General features: G+C 34.6%; 1 protein-coding gene across 2 annotated transcripts; it reads right to left on the reverse strand.

Annotated features, from left to right (window-relative positions):
• Window positions 1–1968: 1968 nt before the first annotated feature.
• On the reverse strand, window positions 1969–19999 carry LOC121379229 (rho GDP-dissociation inhibitor 1-like). 2 transcript variants are annotated; one of them, XM_041507742.1, is made up of 5 exons: window positions 19893–19999; window positions 15099–15280; window positions 12365–12445; window positions 11154–11294; window positions 1969–6572 (listed from the first exon to the last, which is right to left on the reverse strand). In XM_041507742.1, exons 2-5 carry the CDS (start codon window positions 15271–15273, stop codon window positions 6373–6375), a joined length of 597 nt encoding a protein of 198 aa, XP_041363676.1. In that variant the 5' UTR covers window positions 15274–15280; window positions 19893–19999; the 3' UTR covers window positions 1969–6372. The 2 variants fall into 2 exon arrangements, with proteins under 2 accessions (XP_041363676.1, XP_041363677.1); XM_041507743.1 differs by having other exon boundaries at window positions 19888–19974.
• Window positions 20000–20006: the final 7 nt, after the last annotated feature.

A 20006-nucleotide genomic window follows, 5' to 3' on the forward strand; every position in this document is an offset into this window, starting at 1 on the left:
AAACGAGTGAGTCCATTTGTTTTTGTAAATCTTTGTATATCGTATAACGTATGTGTAATCTGACTCATTATATGAATGAAAGTGAAGTTCCGGCCATGCCAAGCAACCAACCAAACATCGTGGTTTTTAAGCCAGCCAATCAATGGCTGTAGAAGCAATCTGCACACTGTGCAGAGATCGAACAAATATTACCCCGTATATTTGAGCCCATATGGGTAATAATGTTTCAAGAATCAACACCTGCGAAACAATGAAATTTGAACTTTTCATGCATTCAGGTCAGGGATTTAAACCTACTACTGACAGAATATATTTGTTGTAAATGAGTATAATGCTTTAGCCCACAAAGCCAAACATCGGCATCAACAATTAAACAAATAGGTAATTTAAGCCTTATAAACCTGATACTAGTGATAGTGATAGTAATATATTCTGGTGGATCACCGCAAAGATTGTTGGAAACTAAATTGGAAATCGGAGATTGGGCCTACACGTTTTGCATGTGCACCACACTTAATGCCAGCAATCCACTCCTTAGGATATCCTGACTGCATCATTCAGGTTAGGTCCGTAAGGATCCTATCATTTTGGGCTATTAGTTTTGTAAAAACAAAATAATAACCATATTTGCATTAAAAAAGATAAAATAGAAAGTTAATTAGCAATGACGTAATTTGATTTAATGAATAATGGATGAAGTTGGAGAATGCAGTCAGGAAGTGTAGATTCATGAAAAATAATTAACTCACCCCCACCGGGGCTCGTGAATTACCCTCGTACATTATCCATTACATTCTCACTGCCTAGAGTGGGATGCTATTCCATTACACGACTTTCATTGGTGTTGCTTTGTAAAACTGTCCAACTAGTCCTTAATGACTGGTGTATCAAGGATGTGGTATGTGTTCTATCCTTGCTTATAAAAAGATATATCCAAGAATTGCCTGTGTAGCCAGTCGACTTACAGGAATCCAGAGATGTACATGAAGCAAAGTTAATATCATCCAGATGATTTCTAAAATGCCAGAGATAAAGTATTGAAAGAAAATCCATGAAAACACTGGATAATCATATTTAAAATACCCAGCTACCAGACCAACAAAATGAATTCCTGTAATTAAGGAACTGCTTGCCACCAGCACAGTACTGAGTGACAGTTTAAGAAATTAAGCAACTGCTTGCCACCCCAGCACAGTATTGAGTGACAGTTTAAGAAATTAAGGAACTGCTTGCCACCCCAGCACAGTATTGAGTGACAATTTAAGAAATTAAGGAACTGCTTGCCACCCCAGCACAGTATTGAGTGACTATTTAAGAAAGTAATGGTGACATTTGGTTTTAAGAATGAGGGAAACCTCCCACTAACATCAACCTACTTCAGTCAATAGCAATTGACCTTGAATTTAAAAAATGAGGCAAGACTGCAGCCTGATCAGGAACCGATCCACGTCAATGGCTCTTCACTCCACAACTGGTGTAATAAAGGCTGTGGCATGTACTGTCCAGGACGCTGCCAATGTAAGAGGAACCCATGGATTAACAGACTGGTTTCCTCTCTCATTTGTGTGCACCTCAACTATATACATAACCATAAATACAAAATGTTGAGGGAATTGTTAAATTTACAAAAAATGTCTTTCTGGTATTAAAACAGTACTGGAGCACAGCTTGTATAACTAAGACTACATAACGATACCCACCGTAACAACTACCATACTCCAACTGGCTAGTGGTAAAGTGCGGCATTGATCCTTGTCAGTCTGGCATTGATCCTTGTCAGTGGGCTCATTGGGCTTTTTCTTATTCTGGGATGGTGCATATAAAAGATCCCTTGCTACTAATATTTCCTATCTAAATGTTTGACATCCAACAGCCGATGATTAATAATTAATCATTGTTCTCTAGTGGTGTTGATAAACAAAACAAACTTCTACTACTCAAATGTAAAGAATACGAAGACAGCAAACAAAAGTCTTGTAATATTTATTTATCATGAAATGTGTACTGCATTAATACAAAGATAACGAACAAATAATGTTGGGAATCATATTTGCATAGTTTTAACATGTTATATCAAATAGAAAATAGAACTAAAATGAGACTAAAGAAAAAAGAAAAAAACTAGAGTTAATGCTATAAACACTTAAAGCAAACAAAACACCAATATAAGAGACCACATGAAATAAAATGACTACATTAAGAAAAGCATGTTGGTGACTATGGTTACAAGATTTTTTCGTAAAACTAAAACATATTCCATTGATAAAAATTACATTAATAGGCCTACAATGATTTATTGTACTAAAGTTATGATTTTAACACATTTCTTAAAGATAAGAAGAAAAATTATTTAAATTTTATAACCAATGTTCAACTAATGTTTGATCAAATCCATTAAACAACTCATTTTTTTAATATGTAGAATTAATGGAATGGAAAAAAGAAAGAAAAGAACACAAGACAGAAATGTATAATAATGGTGCAAATGTTAATCATGAAGAGAAATAAACATGATTAATCATTACCAGTGTTTAGTACATGATGTAAACGTATACAAAACAGCAATTTGATACAGTTGAGCATAACATTTTAAAAGTATTTTACCATTAAGCACAATTCTGGGCTAGTGGTTACATATTCAAATATGTACCAGTCAAGCAAAGGTGTACACAGATTTTCTAAGACAGTTTATGCTCACAAAACACATGGAAATAATGTCTGTATTTATAAATAAATTTCCTGCATGCATCTCATTTTCATTAAACAATAATGAAATGGAAATTGTCAATAACTCTTTTACACATCTAATTACTTTATGCATTCCAGATGTTATATAAACCTCAAACAAAATTAATACCTTTAATTAATATATACATATTTAAAATAAAAATTGTTACCAAATGTGCATGAATGGCAAGAATGCATTTTAGATGTTAAAATATGACATACCAGTTTACTTTTTTTTTGTACAATCTAAAACCATCATGGTTAATTTTATACATATATGAATAATGTAAAACGTAACGACTGTTTAGAAACTGTACACTTTTGGTCATGTCATTTAATGAAATAGTTTGATATGGTAATTGAGGTTGTATGTATGTGAAGATTATCGTATAAAGTGGTTTTAAAAGGAATGTGATTGAACATACATGTCGCATGAATTTTGGCTCTGTGCAACTTCACAAACTGTCACGACTTCAGTACAATTGGTACAGCATGTTCAAAATCACAAATATCCAATTCCTTGCCATGTACTGATGAAACATTTACAGTAGAAGATCCAGTATTATCTTAACAGGTAGGATTTGACAGGAGGGCCAGAGTTATATAGGGCCTTTGAAATATTTTATAAAGATTTGAATTTGTTTCTACTGGAACCATCTCATGGTGAAATCAATATGCATTTTAAGAAAATGTTTCACTAACATTGCTAGAAAATAATGTGATCATTTTGTTTATCTATTCAAGGGACACACCCCTCTGGGTCTACCACTGGTCGTGACTCTTGACTGAAAGATACTCTAAATGGTTCATAAATACCAGGCTGTAATGCTGCAGTTTCCAAACATCAATACCGCTGAACATGAAAGATGTTAAAAATAATTATACATGTATTAAGATTCTAAATGGTGTGGAATTTTTTACTTTTTTTTTAAATCATAAATTGGACCTACTCAATTACCGAAGTATAAATGTAAATATGTTTTCTTTATACATGGTTAAAGAGCTCACAAGTACTTCCGATATCATTTTGTGCCATTGCTTCCGAGTGGTTAAATATTGATAAACAAATAAGTAAATCACGGTAAAACAAACTGACTCACCCCCAGACCCATTTTTTAACAAAAGTTGAAAGAATTAATCTAAATAAGAATATAAATTTTTAAAATCTAATCATCAATAGATCACATGCAAAATGTTTAAATTATACCAAAAAAAAAAATGTATTTCCAAAATACTACAATTAAAAAAAAATTATAATGTCAATACCACATACTTCATTGGTGTTGTACAAGTCTACAGACATTTCACACATGCTAGCTGGTTATCAATAAAGCATAAAGGTGATAAAATCCCTTTAGGACAATGCTTCCCTGCTATGGTAAAAGTGGTATATTAACAACTTTGAGAAAAATCACTTTCTGGGACGGTTATCAAATGTACTGAAGGCTTTTATTAAGCAGTTAAATTTGCTTTCTTAAACTTGGTGTTTCAGGAAGATATTTCTCTTGTAACTGGCTACTTTATTTTGATGCATATTTTAAAATATCACAACTCATTTTGTACTCCATTTTAACTTGCTGCATTTTGCCAATGGGCCTTTATATATGTGAAATGTTTTAATTAAAAAACAAAAACCCTCAAAACAACCAAAGACGAATAAACTTTGTTTTCTGAAACATGATATCGAAGATAAACAATGTAGTTGATTCCACTTAACTGTACATGTATGTGTATTAACTGTAACAAATATCTGCAATCCAATTGTCCAGCAATTTTAACATTTGACAAAAACTTTCCAATAATAGAGCACTCGTATACAGTTCAGAAAGTATTTACTTTACATGTCGTTCTCATTTCTAACTTGACTGCGTAGAATATATATATATAAAATAGAACAAAAGTTTATAATCCATTCAATATACTATAGAGGCCATAAAAAACAAAACAAAAATGTGGGAAAATACAAACAGTTCTAAGAAGACATTAAAACATTAATAAAGCTATAACACACAATTTTATTTTTTAATCTGGTGCTGTTTGATTAAACATCATATAAAATATATATATCAGTTTGAAGTTGATATCAACTTGAAGACATTGTGCTGTTTTCTTAAAATCACCTTTATTATGAAAAAAACATGTGTAGACTAATCTAATGTACCGGTACCTTGGAATAAATATATAACAGAAATAATTTTGGCACCATTACATGTAAAATGTTTGACAATTATTAAACAGCATGTGCCATAAGAGGAGTTTACAAAAATGTTTTTGGAAGAAACACATCTGACACGAAAAAAGTATTATTCCAAATTAGTAAATAAAAAATAAATTTTATTAAGTTATTGTGACATGATATAGTAATTACTGGCCCTGCATATCTGAAGTTTACTACAAAACCTTTTTTTCATGTCAATTTATCTTGTAAGAAAAAACAGATACGTGGCAAAGAGACATTGAAGAAATATAGCCATTACTGCAATTCCGCACACGTTTTATCATGCGCGGAAATGTGCTTTTCCACATGTGCATTTTCGCAAGTGGATTACTATGCAAAGTTTTTTGCTGTCGGAGTGTAGTTTAAGCCAAAAGTAAAAGCTTCATGAAAAACTTGCGTGCAGAAAAATTGCACATCGATTAACTTTTTTCCCCAGTGCACTGAATAACCGTGCGTGGAATCATGTATATGGAATTAGTACTATGTGAATGCACTGTATCGATAAACTCATGTGTGAAATCGCATTAACTGAATGCGAGCCTAACACCAAGGAACTTACAGTCTATTCATTGGAAATTTTAACTGCAAACTTTTAAACTGGTAATAACTTGAACCATGAATCTAAAGCAACATTAGGTAGCTCACAGTTGAAAGACCATAGGGGATTCCGCAGTACAAATTGACCCCATTCAAGAATTCATTTTCTGTTTTACAGTTCTCTGCTTTGACAAAAAAGTTGAATACTAGCAACAAAATTTACTGGTTAATTACAAAAAAAACCCCAAAAAACCTTTAAAAAGTCCCTGGTAACGTTCACAGGGCTTAAACTTAACGACAGCACTGTTTAGATATAAATTGCCATAGGTTAGGTGCATCACCGATGGCACTTTTGTAAAGCTCTTCAATGACAGCAAAATGTATACATTTCCTGTACATTAACTGCCAGTATTTAACATTAGTACATATTACAGTCATGTTTATTTGCTGCAAAAATTACTATACACAAACTCAAAATTGCCATCAGTTTTACACAGGGCAATTCTGTTTTGAACTGCCGTGGGTAATAAATTCTTAAGTTTGAGCCCTGCATTCATAATACAGCCTTTGACATGATCCTCAAGGTTAACCACTTGGACAGTGATGTGTTAAATGCTATTAATATTATCTACACATTACAGATTCTCTAAAAGTGTAAAACCTTGTGAGATCGTCATAATTTTAGTAACACACATATAAAATTTGTTCACCACTCCACAACTTTCAGTTCCCTGATTGTTAACTGTGGCTCCAGCTTGGAAACTAACTGTACACGTAGCAAACTATGTCTTGACAGAAGGCAACAGATCACATGCAGCTAGCCAGATATATAATATAAAAGATTAATACGGCTCGTAAATGTACAGATAAGACAGAGTCAGGTCAATATTCTATTCCCAGTCCTTTTTAATCGCCAGGTGCCACACCCACTTCAAGTACTCGTTTCCGTCATCGTCAGTGAATAAGCTTTCTATCTTGTAGTCTCCCCTTGACATCATCCCAGATGGTGCTTCTTCAAACTGAGGTTGAATATATGACTGGAGTTCCTTTTTGGGGCCGTAGCTTCCGACCATCAATTTCTTTGTGTCCACTGAAAATAAAGCAATCTATGAAGCTCTGGCTTAACTATTGCTGTAAAAATTTATTGAGAACAAATATATTTATTTCTCTATTGTTTTCAAGTGTTTTAGGCAAAGACTTTTATCTACAATGGAGAACAGGTCTGGAGTTAAAAAAGAAAATTGACAGTGCCCTATCAACAGGTTAATTAAAAATATAAGACCACAACCTATAGGTTATGATACAGGGCTAGCTCTGTATCAGAAGAAAATTTCGCTAAATTATCTTTCAAAAATTAAAAAATCCAAAAGCCCAGTTATTTTGTAACAAAATATCAATTATTTCATGAAATTATTTCACCAAATTAAAATAAATTTCGCCAAGTGCAAGAGCTAGTCCTGTGGAGAAACTTCAAGCGACAAACTGAATCGCATTTATTTGTTTTGGTGAACAGGTCAAAGTACAAATACTGTTTTAATATAAAGAGTTTGATTTTAAAAAGGCAGTGTAATTACAGGGCTCACACCAGAACAAATATGTAGATTATTTCCAACCTGTAGTTTTGGTCCATTTCAACACACCATGTAATTATGTACCTAGTTTTCTATATGAGCATAAATAAATTTTAAAACGATCTGTAAATAAAATATGCCATATATATATATATATATATATATATATATATATGAAGAGTTCAGATGCAAAAACAGACAAATCCATTTTGATCATTTTCTGTAAAAGAGGTTTTTTTGGTGTGCTTTCTAGGTTAAGCATATCAATTTAGTATAGGGTGATTCTGAATTGTTATAAGTGAAGTAAACCAAGGACAGAATTTCAAAAATATTAATTTATTAATAAAGTAGAAAAATGTAGTTTTTGATTCCGTTTTACGGCAAAAACAGACAAGTCCATACATTATATGTTTCAAAGTACACAAATATGTTAAAAATGGCAAATATTATGACTGTTATTCAATATTCAACATAAATCAGTATTAATCTAACAAAACAAGAGGTCCTGGGGGAAACAAACATTCATATGACTAGAAATCTAATCAGATTGATATTAACTACAAAGGAATAATCACCGCCACGAAAGAGAGTCAAGGTTCTTAAGGTTTATACAGTTTGTGACTAGTATCGCCACACAAAGTTCCAGTAGGATATAATGTAGCACTAGCTTGAAACCAACCAATGACAGTTCAGTCCTCATCACTGCTTTCCTCGAGGTCCTGTCTGCCAATGTCACGCTGGCCGACATCGGCGAAGATATTCTCATAAAAGATCCGGACAGTGTCAGCTGCACCAATCTCATCAATAAGTTTGAGGACATCAACTTTCTTGGCAGGCTTCACACAATTGACCATGGGAGTGATGGCTGGCTTGAAGTTCTCCCATTTTCTACCCTTCTTGAGAATAACGTGTTCACAAAAGTCACCACCATAGACTTGCTTGAAACCAACTTGATCCGAATTGATGCGTAGGACCTTGGCGTCGCTGATCTTGAAGGACCTCTGGGACTTGCAATGCGCTGCTGCAGCTGTCTTGAAATCGCGACATTGCCAATCTGTACAATACTCATGTACTTTGCCGTGTTTGTTTAGAATAGCAACATACTCATCAGGTAGGAGAATAGTATTATTTTTCCTAATGTCTTGCTCGATCCTCCCGAATACCCTATCTGCTGGAAGAAAACTGTGGCCTCGGACAGGGAATGTGTATTCGATGCTCAGCTGTGGAAAGTTCTGTTTTCGCATAGCACACAGCATCGACAAAACATTGATGTTTTTATTTTGGCCATAGCAGGAGTCTGAAAACAAGCGCAAGTGTTGATTCCTTTTCAGTTGGTCCCCCACAACAAAAATGAAAAAATGGTTTAAGGCTGAAGCCACCATATTGCTATCCTTGCGGTTCTGGCTTTCTAGCCATATGTATAGGTGAATGTCATCTTTTCCCTGTGGAAGACCTCGGCCGCGGTGGTGAACTACACCAAATACATAGAGGTAGAGCTGCCGAGAATAGAAGGTTTGTCCTATGGGAGACTTTGGAAGAACAAGATTCTCCATGATATCAAAACAAACGGTGAATGAATCCTCGACATTATTTAAACTGTCATAGAATCTCCTTGCCATACGCCTGTGAAGAATGAACATGGCCGAACAATTCCGTTTATTATCATCTGTGATGAATGGGTCCTTCAGCTGTAGCCTGAACTTCAGGCATGTGCTGCATATATCCACAGCAGGATGACCAAAGGCCAAGTTGAAATCGTAGACAAAAACACTGTAGTATAGTGAATACGATATCTGTAAATTATTCTGATCCTGAAACATTTGGTGCATCTTTTTGACGTTCAGGTCCGCTGGTAAGTATTTCCGGCCAGGGGTGCCACGCCGAGCATAATGGCTAGCTCGACAAGTGAACGTTGTGATGTGGTCACGAAATGGCATGCTTTTTTTCTGGCAAGGTTCCTCTCCACATTTCGCACACCTCCACGATGTTCTGGTCTCGCAACTCCATTCTCTGACCAATATTTGGCAATATTCGCTAACCGATCTTTCTTGACACCTGAAACAATAAAATGGAAATGAAAATAAGAAAATTATTAAAATAACGATACTGGAGTACATAACAATAAGCAGTTATCATTCGGCATGAAATCTGGGGAAGATCCACGATTTTATGAAGGTGGGTCCCACCTGAAGGCTCAAAGTACGTGACTATGTCATTAGATAAGACCTGAGCCACTCCCAAAGCCCATATAGTAAGGTTAAAATGTGTGGGAAGGGGTGGGTGGGGGGGGGGGGGGGTGTCAGAATAAATGGGTATAGCCTGGTCTTGGGTAGGGGTGAATATTTGCTAAGTGGAGCTAACTTAGCAGTCATGTAACCATACAGGGGCGTGCGCAGGAAATTTTGCAGGGGGGGGGAGGGTCGAGGTGTCTGGCGAAGCCCCTTCTAGGGCTATTCTGAGGTGTTTTCTGCTGGCTAGCCGAGCTGCTTTCTGACAAAAAAAAATAATTCGCCTTGAGCAGGGGGGGGGGGGGGGTTCGACCCCTAAAACCCTCCCCCTGCGCACGCGTCTGCCATACCAGGAAATATGGCCGCTGGAGCAAACAATTGCATAGCCTTGGTCAGTTGGTGTGGCTAGCCACTCTCTGGTTCGGGGGCTAATATTAATTATCTCGCCTGCATGTAAAATACTTGAATTCCATTGATCATTTAGCCTTTGACAAAACCATTATACACTGGAAGGCAAAGCCAGATTCTCTTATTGAATTGTATTCCCCGCCGAGATATAAATGACGTCATTTTCTAAGGTTTGACGTCATTTTTGTTTTAGGTTTATGGAAGGAAAACATTCAGTTTTAGGGAGACGCCGTACTCTTAGAAAAGTGTAAACCTTTAATCGCGGAAATTTGTAAATACATCATCATAATATATAGTTAAATGTCGGCCAGATAAATCCGTTGAAGTATCTCTCGGGGTAAATGGATTTTTATGCACCGTACCCTCTGTGTGCTCTTTTACCCCGAGTCGAAGCACACAGAGGGCACATAAAAATCCATTTGCCCCTCGTGATGTTTCTACAACTTATAATACTTTTTTATTTGCATGGCATTTTGATACTAATGAAAACTAGATCATTTATGGCCTAGGGTCTAGAACTTTATTACACTGGGTACTATACTCACCGAAAATGCTCATGAATGAGGCCTTGCACACTGGTATCTTCTCTTTGTTTGCAGTCAAAGTGAAGTACTTCACTGAAATTTCTCTATTCCTCTTAATTTTAGAAGTATCGTCTATCCTTGGTCGCCTCCGCACACATTTACCGATATCCATGTAAGAAAGCAGGGTGGCATCCTGAGTAACCTTGTTTTCAGTAGAATATAACCGATCATGTGCGTAGGTTAAATCATCATTGGACAGGGAAGTCGCCAAGCACACATTACGTACATTATGTACACACGAAATGCTAGCAAGTTTTTCAGCACCACTATGTCGCGCGTTTTTTGCAAGGGAGCGTCCAGAATTGCCTGAATTGTTCTCCCGTTTACGCCCAATTGGTGATAATACCACTGTCTCGTCAATGTCATCAAAGTTCTCCATTATTAAAGGAAATTTTCGATAAAATACGTAAAAACTTTAGTGAGTAATGAGAGGGATCCTGGGCGCTGCCATGTTGAATCACGTGACTAATTACGGCGTATAGATTGGATAAATGGAGTTGTCGGTATTTGCGAAAAATGATACCCGTCACTTGTCGGTTTCTGAAACGAATCATGGAATTCTTGTGGGTTTTATGAAGTAGGTGTCGGCTTTTGCAAAGAAACAGATATGCTGTCAGTAAATACGCCACCAGTACTATGTAATGGTCGCCATGGTTTATTTTCGACCAAAATGGCGTTTGTCGGTTTTTGCGCCTGAACTCTTCATATATATATGTATGTATGTATGTATGTATGTATGTATGCCATATATATATATATATATATATATATATATATATATATATATATATATGTATGTATGTATGTATGTATGTATGTATGTATATGTATGTATCTATATCTATATCTATTAACAGATGAATTATTTCCATTTACCAACCTTTAATGCCAGCTCGGTATGTCTTCTGGATGTATTTGAGACCTTGCACAATATCACGCTGAACGTAGAAGTAAATTTTAACTTTATACTGGCAGCCTTCCTTGATTATAAACTTCTTCTTTTCTATTTCTTTTAAATTTACTGAAATAACAAAAGAAAATCACAATATTCAATATTTATAGACCACAACCTTCAAGAATGTAACTATATACTTGTTTAATTGTACATGAGTGCCAAAAACCAAAAACTAAATTATGAAAAAAAAATAAGAAAAAACTCCCACCATGCTTACAAAAACAAAACCACACACAATGAATTGTTCACATTTGACGTATTTTACTTAATCATGCACCTTAACCTTCTGACTACTGCAGGCGAGAAATCTCGCCCGATATCATGCCAGTCGACATACTGTACACTGTATACAGTGCATTCCCCAATTCATATTTCCTGCCGTTTTGCACACGACACTCACCAGAAACATTTTTTCTTAACAGGAAACAGTTTGTTTTACAGCATCGTAGCTTTTGTTTGATGTTTTTTAGTGGAAAATACATTGGAATTTTGGTTTTGGGCAAGCATTTTCGCTTGACAACAATGGCGGCACGTGGCAGTCATTTTCAGGGATCGATGGCTGATTGTGACGGCTAATTTGATAATAAATATAATAGTTTTACCAACAACGAAAATCACCAAATATTGGAATATGAATCATAGTGCGTTTTAAAAAAAAAAATGCTGGTCATAAAACCACCGTTATCGGGAATAATGGACATAAATACTGGACAGCTGACAAATGCCTGTAAGTAAACATGATTTTTTTATTTTTTGCCTAATTTTAATCACCATTAACTAATCTAAAATATCATAAAAATTACAATAACCCATGAAAATAATACTTACCAATTCATATATGAACTTTATTTTATGTTTTTATAAAACATTTAAGTGAATATATATGAGTAAAAATTATAAACTTATACCCACTCAATGTGTTTTTTGTCAAAAATTAATCCAGTAGTCTAAAGGTTAAAAATGACCTTCTACAGATGAAGACTATTAATGATTAGGAAGAAATAAGGTTTCAAACTGCAAAAAGAATAAGACAGACAGAAACAATGACCAATATCAATAGTGCCATCTTTAAGTTCGCAAAACGTTTGCAAACATGAATAGTATAACTGAACAGAGATATATTTCAGAGAACACACCAGAAAGATCTAGTAGCATTTCATCCCTGTCATCAGGACACAAGGCCAGTTTCTCAACTATGACATTTTTCTTATTTGCATCTGAAAAATAAAATAACAAAATCAAATTAATTATATACATTTAAACATTAATGCTGAAATGCTCTTGAAACGGTCTGATATAGATCCTATATTACTACAGGGTTAGTGAACTAGTCTCTGTCTCAAGAAACTGGCCTGGGCCAGTATAAATTCTCTGAACCTGTACAGCACCAGGGACTACATGTATGCACACCACTATTATTCATTTACATAGTATCATATAATATTATGGTAGTCCAGCTGGAAAACTGCCCCCCCCCCCCCCCTCTCTCTCTGTCTCTCTCTCTCTCTGTGTGTGTCTCTCTGTCTCTTTTTTTTTACTGATATGATATAGACAATTACAGGGTATAATCTACCATATATTTTGAGACCAGTTACCAGCCCCATTCCATATTAAGTATATTCCCAAACTTATAACCAATCTGCTTCTTTTTTAAAGCTTTAAAAAACCCAGATACAAGTATATGATGAAGAGATATAAAACTGGAACACTAATTTGACCAATGTATTGATATTGGTTATATTCTTGAGAAATCCTTTTTTTTCTATTTGAAACGTTGGCAAAAGTACCGTATACTCTATTTTAAAGAAATATTTCTTGGAATTAGTTTAAGGTTAGGGTTAGGGTTAGGGTTAGTGATAGTTATATACAATATATTTTAAAACAATTTGTTCTGTAAAACCAACATGAAGTTTATATTTCGTAATCCAATATCGCTATGTTTTGCCTTTAAAAAATTAGACATTTTGACTATTCTGTATAAAATTTCTTCCACACGGGTGCTTTTGATGGTGCTTTTGGAAGAAATATAGCACAGAAGACAGAATGAGGCATGGGACTAAATCTTTGTTTTATTCCGTACACGTTCGGTTCATTCCGTCAAAATACACCCTATGAGATTTATAAGTATTAAAATGCAGTTTCACTTGTTGATCCACTGCATGGTAGAGTGGATACAGTGATCGGCTACAGTCCCGATGGTCTGGAGTTCAAATCCAGGCCTAGCACTACATTGTTTGTAGTGTTTAATGCAATACCCAGTTCATATGGTTAATTCAATACCCCAATAGTGGGGAAAATACGGTACTCTTTCCGAAACGTTATTTTTTCTCCAATGCACCAAAAAGGGACCTTTAAAAATCGTCTAGATTGTACCCCGAATTAAGCACCGTATATCTTCGCCTGTAAGTCGATCTCGGCTATAAGTCGAGTCCCTAATTTCAAGCCCTGAAAACTTTTTTTTTTTTATTGACCCATTTATAAGTCGACCCATGAAAAACAACTTATAAATATTGAAATATTTCTTATTTTTAGCACATGAGAACAATAATATACAATATTTGAACAAAAGAAAATTATTTTACAAACTTCGGGTTTTCACGTTTTGTACATCGCAATATAATCAGATTATTCCAATCAAACTATCATTATTACATAGCATCAAAACGAAATATTCCCTTAGTAGAGAGTGAAAGCTGTTTGCCTGTTACTGTATGGCACTGTACAGATGGTTTTGTGCACAGACAACTTTATTTATAAACACTGACAACAGATCACTACGATAAAACTGAAAGTATCACGTTTTGCCGCCATATTAATACATGTAAGGAGGATAACTCTGGAAAGTACACTGGTTTTTGTACCAAATGATGTGTGTCCCTATTGCTCTAGTGAACTGCAGAGATCAGTCTATTTTAAGGGAAAGCTCAGTAATATACATGAAGTCAATCACCGACAAAACATTGTTTGAACAACCATTAATGCAAATGACCAGATTTCAAAATAAACTCAGGCAACAGGTAGTTAGTATTGTTTACATTTTTGCTATTAGTGATGACTGTTAATTTAACTAAGTGGACTGCTGTCTTGGCATGTGAGTGAGATCGCATGCCTTTACGCATAACCAAAACCGTTCTAATGCCCCCAAAAATAGGTTATAAAAAATAAATGTGTCAAATTAACATATTTGAGTATAAATACAGGGCATACTTCAACAATAAAACTTGTAAAATAATCCCCAAAACAGTAATATTTTTTGGTGAAATGTTTTTACCCTCTTATAAGTTGACCCCCCAAGTTATAAAATAATTTTTGGGTGAAAAAAATTCAACTTATAGGCGAAGATATACGGTATACAAATGTACACCGTGGTCTGTGCTTATAAAACTTTTGTTTAAACTGAAATATTGAATGACGTCACATGCCTGCAATTTGTATACATGTTTTGCCATGACGTTGAAGTCTCAGGATGTTATTAAAGACTTGCCTAGACTTTAAACGTTTCATAAGTACAGGGCATGTATATGGAAGCAAAAAATTACAAACAACTTTTTTTTAAAGTTAAAAATATACATAAATCAGCTTCTAATGTTTTTTTTCCATTAACTGTTTCACATAATGACATCCCCATTTGATGTAATGATGTCATTTTCTAAGGTTTATTGAAGGATACCATCAAGGTTTTTTTCAGTGATGTTGTCCTAGGATCACAACAGAGTAAATTGTATAATGGCAGAAAGTTTGTAATTATACTTCAAAATCTCTCTAATTTTTTTTTTTTAAAGGCTTAGAACTACCTCACAGTTCTTGAAAAGCTAGCTACTTTCTTTAAAAAATGTGTATAACTTTGTTAAAGCCCTATTGAAATCTCACCTATGATAATTACGTCTCCAGATGCCCCTGCTCCGAGCAATGCCTCTTTGTACTTTCTTAAGCTTTCGTCATCGTCATCGGCTTTCAGTATTTCCCCGAGCTCCTTCTTGGCCGGCGGTTTGTAGTTTGGGTTGTCTTCCTCATCAATGTCTGGAACTGGATCTTGTTCAGCCATCGTCACACTGAAATAGGGGTACAATGATGCCATCAAAACCGCATTGCGATATATTGCCATGCAACAAACCGTATTACAATATATATGTAATTAATATTATTTTAATTTATTAAAATTTATGGGTTGTTTTTTTAATAAGCAGAAGGGATGAACTTTTTAATGAACTTTATTAGTTTCAGCTTGTCATGCTATAGTATTTAGACCATATTTTTCTTTATGAAAATCAGCATATCTACTATTACTACTTCAGGACTTAATTCAGTGCCGCCCTCTGTGCTCACAATGTCCTAACTTTACTGAATAAACGGCTGCAGCATTTGGCAGCTTGAGTTAGCACATGTTTATAGTGAACAATTAATAACGTAGCTGCTTGGATGAATTTGACCTCTACTGGCTCCCAAGTCCAAACCACATTGCTAAGAATTACTCTCCCACCTTTAATTACCAGTAAATTCCCACCCCCCATTTTGTCCAGACAGAAATATCGAAAAAAACATTACAGTCACAAAGGTTCCACACACTAGATATGGTTACCTACAATGACTTCGATGATATCTCCTAGCTGACAAAAAGCATTGTCAACTGCCATTTCATGTCATCGCTAATTAATAAAATGCTGGGGGGTTTGTATGTTTGCCTATTTCCCGTCAAATAATGAAAACATTAAGTGTCAAAAACTATCGCGGTTCGTACCAACCTGATGAAACATTACATCATACATACTAATATACTGCTGCAGCACTATACACTTAAACCTTCAAAATATATAAGTTCAGGGCTCACAATGGAATAAATTTTATTTTAGCCAATTTTAAGATATGTTGAGTATTTCTGCAGAAAATTATTTAAAATGGTAAGTTTTTAAGAAAATGTTATACAGCTAAAAAGAGAATGTTGTAGCTAGCCACTGTGTAAAAATTAGCAATTGGCAAGTTATAACTGATGTGATTTGTGAACTATTAACATACATATAATATTGTGTACATATAACACTTGAAAGGTAGGACTTTCCTTTGGCACTGTAATGTATAAAGACCATTATAAATACTTCTAATAAATAGTTAGGGTTAGGGTTAGTGACAGTGTCAAAGGAAAGTCCTTCCCACTTCAAAATTGTACATACAATTTTGCTTTGTACACAAGATATCAATGGCTGTGGTATGTACTGACTTGTACATGAGAAAGTGCATAAAAAAACATGTCATGCTGCTTATTTGTTAAAAGCAGCCTATGTGGCAGCAGTGGGTTCCATTTCTCTCTTGAACTGGGTTCATCAACTTCCCCACCCTAACCACTCAAAGAAGGGTCTGTCAGGGTTCATACACTTAAAACATTTTCATTTTCCAGGACTTTTAAGCACCATTTTGGTTCATTTTCCAAAAGTCTGAATATATTACCTGGAATTTGTTTTTTTTAACCGCACCCCAGTAAACTGTTTATTCAGTGGTTGTTATGTCTCAAACATAAGCTACACCTAATCTTGATATACCACTTGGATGCTAAAGTTGTAAAAATACATAAATAACAAAATATTGTAGTGTACAGATTTTTTTTGATTGTGTGTATGCGGGTGTGCATGCATCTGTGTCTTAAAGAAATGCTAAAGCAAGGCTTTTGGACTGGTGTGCATATTGAATGATACATAATGCACATTATTGCTTAATATCAACAAGTATAATCGTATAGTTAATTAATAAAACAGTTAAATGTGACGGCTATTATATATAACGGGCGCAGCCATTTTGTACCATCCCAGTGAATACGCCCTCTGGCGAGCTGGTGGTTACGTAATACCTAACGTGTCACGACAGGAATTAGTCTTCGAACTAAAGAAACAAAACATACCTGATTTTTGCGGATGCATCGCAATGTTCTGTAATAATATTCATCCCAGTAACACAGCAACGTGTATATGTGGTTTTTCAATACAAAATAAACCACCATTGTCAAAATGTTGAAATAACTATTATATTTTGTATATAAATTATCCCACGTACTGAAATAGTAGTCGGAGTGTTTTCTTGCTTAATTGGTCTTTTCTTTCTGTGGCCTGTACCTGTGATTCTTGATTGGCAGGTGTATATTTAGACGGTCCCTAGACACTGTGTCTAGACACACTAAAAAGACGTGCCTCTTTTATGAAGATAACAGGGTATTGTGTGATAACCTCAAATCGTAATGGACTTTACCAGCTTTATTACTGTAAGTAATTCTGTAAAACCCTTGATTAAGTACTTTCCCATCTAAAATCACAAAACTGACCAATTACGTAGTCCCAGAGAAAAAAAAATTATCACTTGGGTATCGTGAGTGGTCGTTTTTGCTCGAATGTATCCTACCAATAGGCCTAATAATATGCATTTTTTCTTTGGATTTTTAAAAAATATATATACTATAACTCCATTTCGTTATATTGATGCAAATTGAAATATATTTAGTTAAATAGTTTATTATACTATCAAGTCATTTATGTTGTTTTACAAGTCAGGTTGATGAAAGTGAAGAGCCTTGTCGTAAATTAGAGCATTTGTTTACACTGTGCATAATAGAGAACTTGGACCTGAGCTGACGTCACTTCGCCCGAAGCTATACCACCGACGTCACAAAAACGAAACAAAATGGCTGCCCCCAGTTAGCAGGAATAATCGCGTTGTTTTATTAATTCTAAAATTACGCGTTTTTCATTTGTTAAAGTGTCAGTATGTCTTGGTGGTCCGGGTATGCATCTTTCCAACACAAAAGGCTCTTGTTGGAGTTTAGTCTACCTTTAATGCTGGATCTTACAGCAAAACACTCCATAACCACATTGTGGAAATGTTTTTGAGGGTTTCAATTATTTTTGGACATGATTCATAATTATATAACTTTATATAGATGGGACTTTTGGACTGCACCAAAGTGAAGGTGAAAGGCCCAAAATTGTGCCCAAAACAAGCAGGCCCAAATTGAGTATAAACAATGTTATATGCTAACCACAAACATATTTTTTACCTCAATACCACTAAAATATTAAGCTTAATTTGACTGATATAAAATGAAATGGATTTCAGCATCATCTTTACCAGCTGTTAACATTATTATACTAACAAGATCTAAGACTAAGAGTGCTCAGAACAGACAAAAAACCCCAGTTGTGCTCAAATTAATGAGATCTAAAACCCTGATAGAATAATAATCCATCAAAGTATTTTAAAAAAAGACGAAAAAAAAAAGACTTGTAATTCACTTACAAATAAACAATCAATAAATAAACAATGTACTGGGGTGTCGTTATATAAAAATAAATAAATAAAATTTTGTTTAATTTATATTATCCAGATTTTTTTAATTAAAAAAAATTCACTCTTTTACCCAAAACTATCAAGAAAAAGAGACAGTAATGTTTAAATACCGGTATTATCCAGATCTATTATTTCCAATAAATAAAGAAAAAAATTAAAAATTTAAAAAAAAATAAGAAAAAAATTGTAAGTCACAAAATGTCTAACATTAATCAATACATTTACGGTATTATGTTTATAGGTCAGTGCTTATAGAGTACAGGTATGTACTTTAAATCCTTATTTATTTGTGTTTGTTAAAAAGTACCTTAAATGACAAAATTACATAAATCATATAAACATGTTTTATTTTTATTAATAATTATTTGAAACTCATTAGTGACATCGTGTTTCAAATACGAAATTTACCGGAATTATACCCGTTTCCGTGAGTAACTAAATGTCAACCACATTATTCATTGATAGCACAAAAATAATCTGTTGCCACCAATTTATATCACAAACAATCAAAACTAACCCATAAAATTATTGTTTATTTAGTTAATTGGTTGCTTCGTTGACATGTGGATACCGTTTTGCTGTGTATTGGGTCATCTAAGACTTCAATGGCGATCAAAAGAATAATAATTATTATTAAATGAAAAAAATATATAAAAAATAGTTTTTAGCACTTTCCAGGATAAAAATAAAATTTAAGCACTTTCCTGGGTTTTCCAGGATGCGTGCAAACCCTGGTCTGTATGAAAGAAAGAAGAAAAAAATGTTTTATTTAACGCACTCAACACATTTTATTTACGGTTATATGGCGTCAGACATATGGTTAAGGACCACACAGATTTTGAGAGGAAACCCGCTGTCGCCACTTCATGGGCTACTCTTTCCGATTAGCAGCAAGGGATCTTTTATTTGCGCTTCCCACAGGCTGGATAGCACAAACCATGACCTTTGTTGAACCAGTTATGGATCACTGGTCAGTGCAAGTGTTTTACACATACCCATTGAGCCTTGCAGAGCACTCACTCAGTGGTCTGTAGCCTATGTATGAAAGCCTTTCCTCTCCAACATCACAAACCCCTTACCTATGCAGCCAAGTTTTAAATTAAAACTTTTACTGTGAAAGACATGGTCTCCAGTAAAGAGTTCATGCAAATGGAACAAACAGGAAGTAACAAATGGAATTAAGTTGAACACGGTAACACGCACCTGTCTAAATACGCCCTTTTAATTGACAGGTGGTCGTAATTTCCAGGTAACAAAATTTAACAAACACAGCCAAGAAACATTTACTCAAAGCAGCCATATACCAAAGCTGAATCAATTTTATTTGATTTACCTCACCTTTTCCTTGCCAAACAAACTTCTTTCTAAACTTCCTAGCTCTTGCTGATAATGGCGACCAAAGTAGCTGAACTTCCGCTTTCCTGACGAAGATCGAAAGTTATTGGATAGTTT

The sequence above is a fragment of the Gigantopelta aegis genome, chromosome 8, assembly GCF_016097555.1.
Source record: "Gigantopelta aegis isolate Gae_Host chromosome 8, Gae_host_genome, whole genome shotgun sequence".
Taxonomy (NCBI): Eukaryota; Metazoa; Mollusca; class Gastropoda; order Neomphalida; family Peltospiridae; genus Gigantopelta; species Gigantopelta aegis.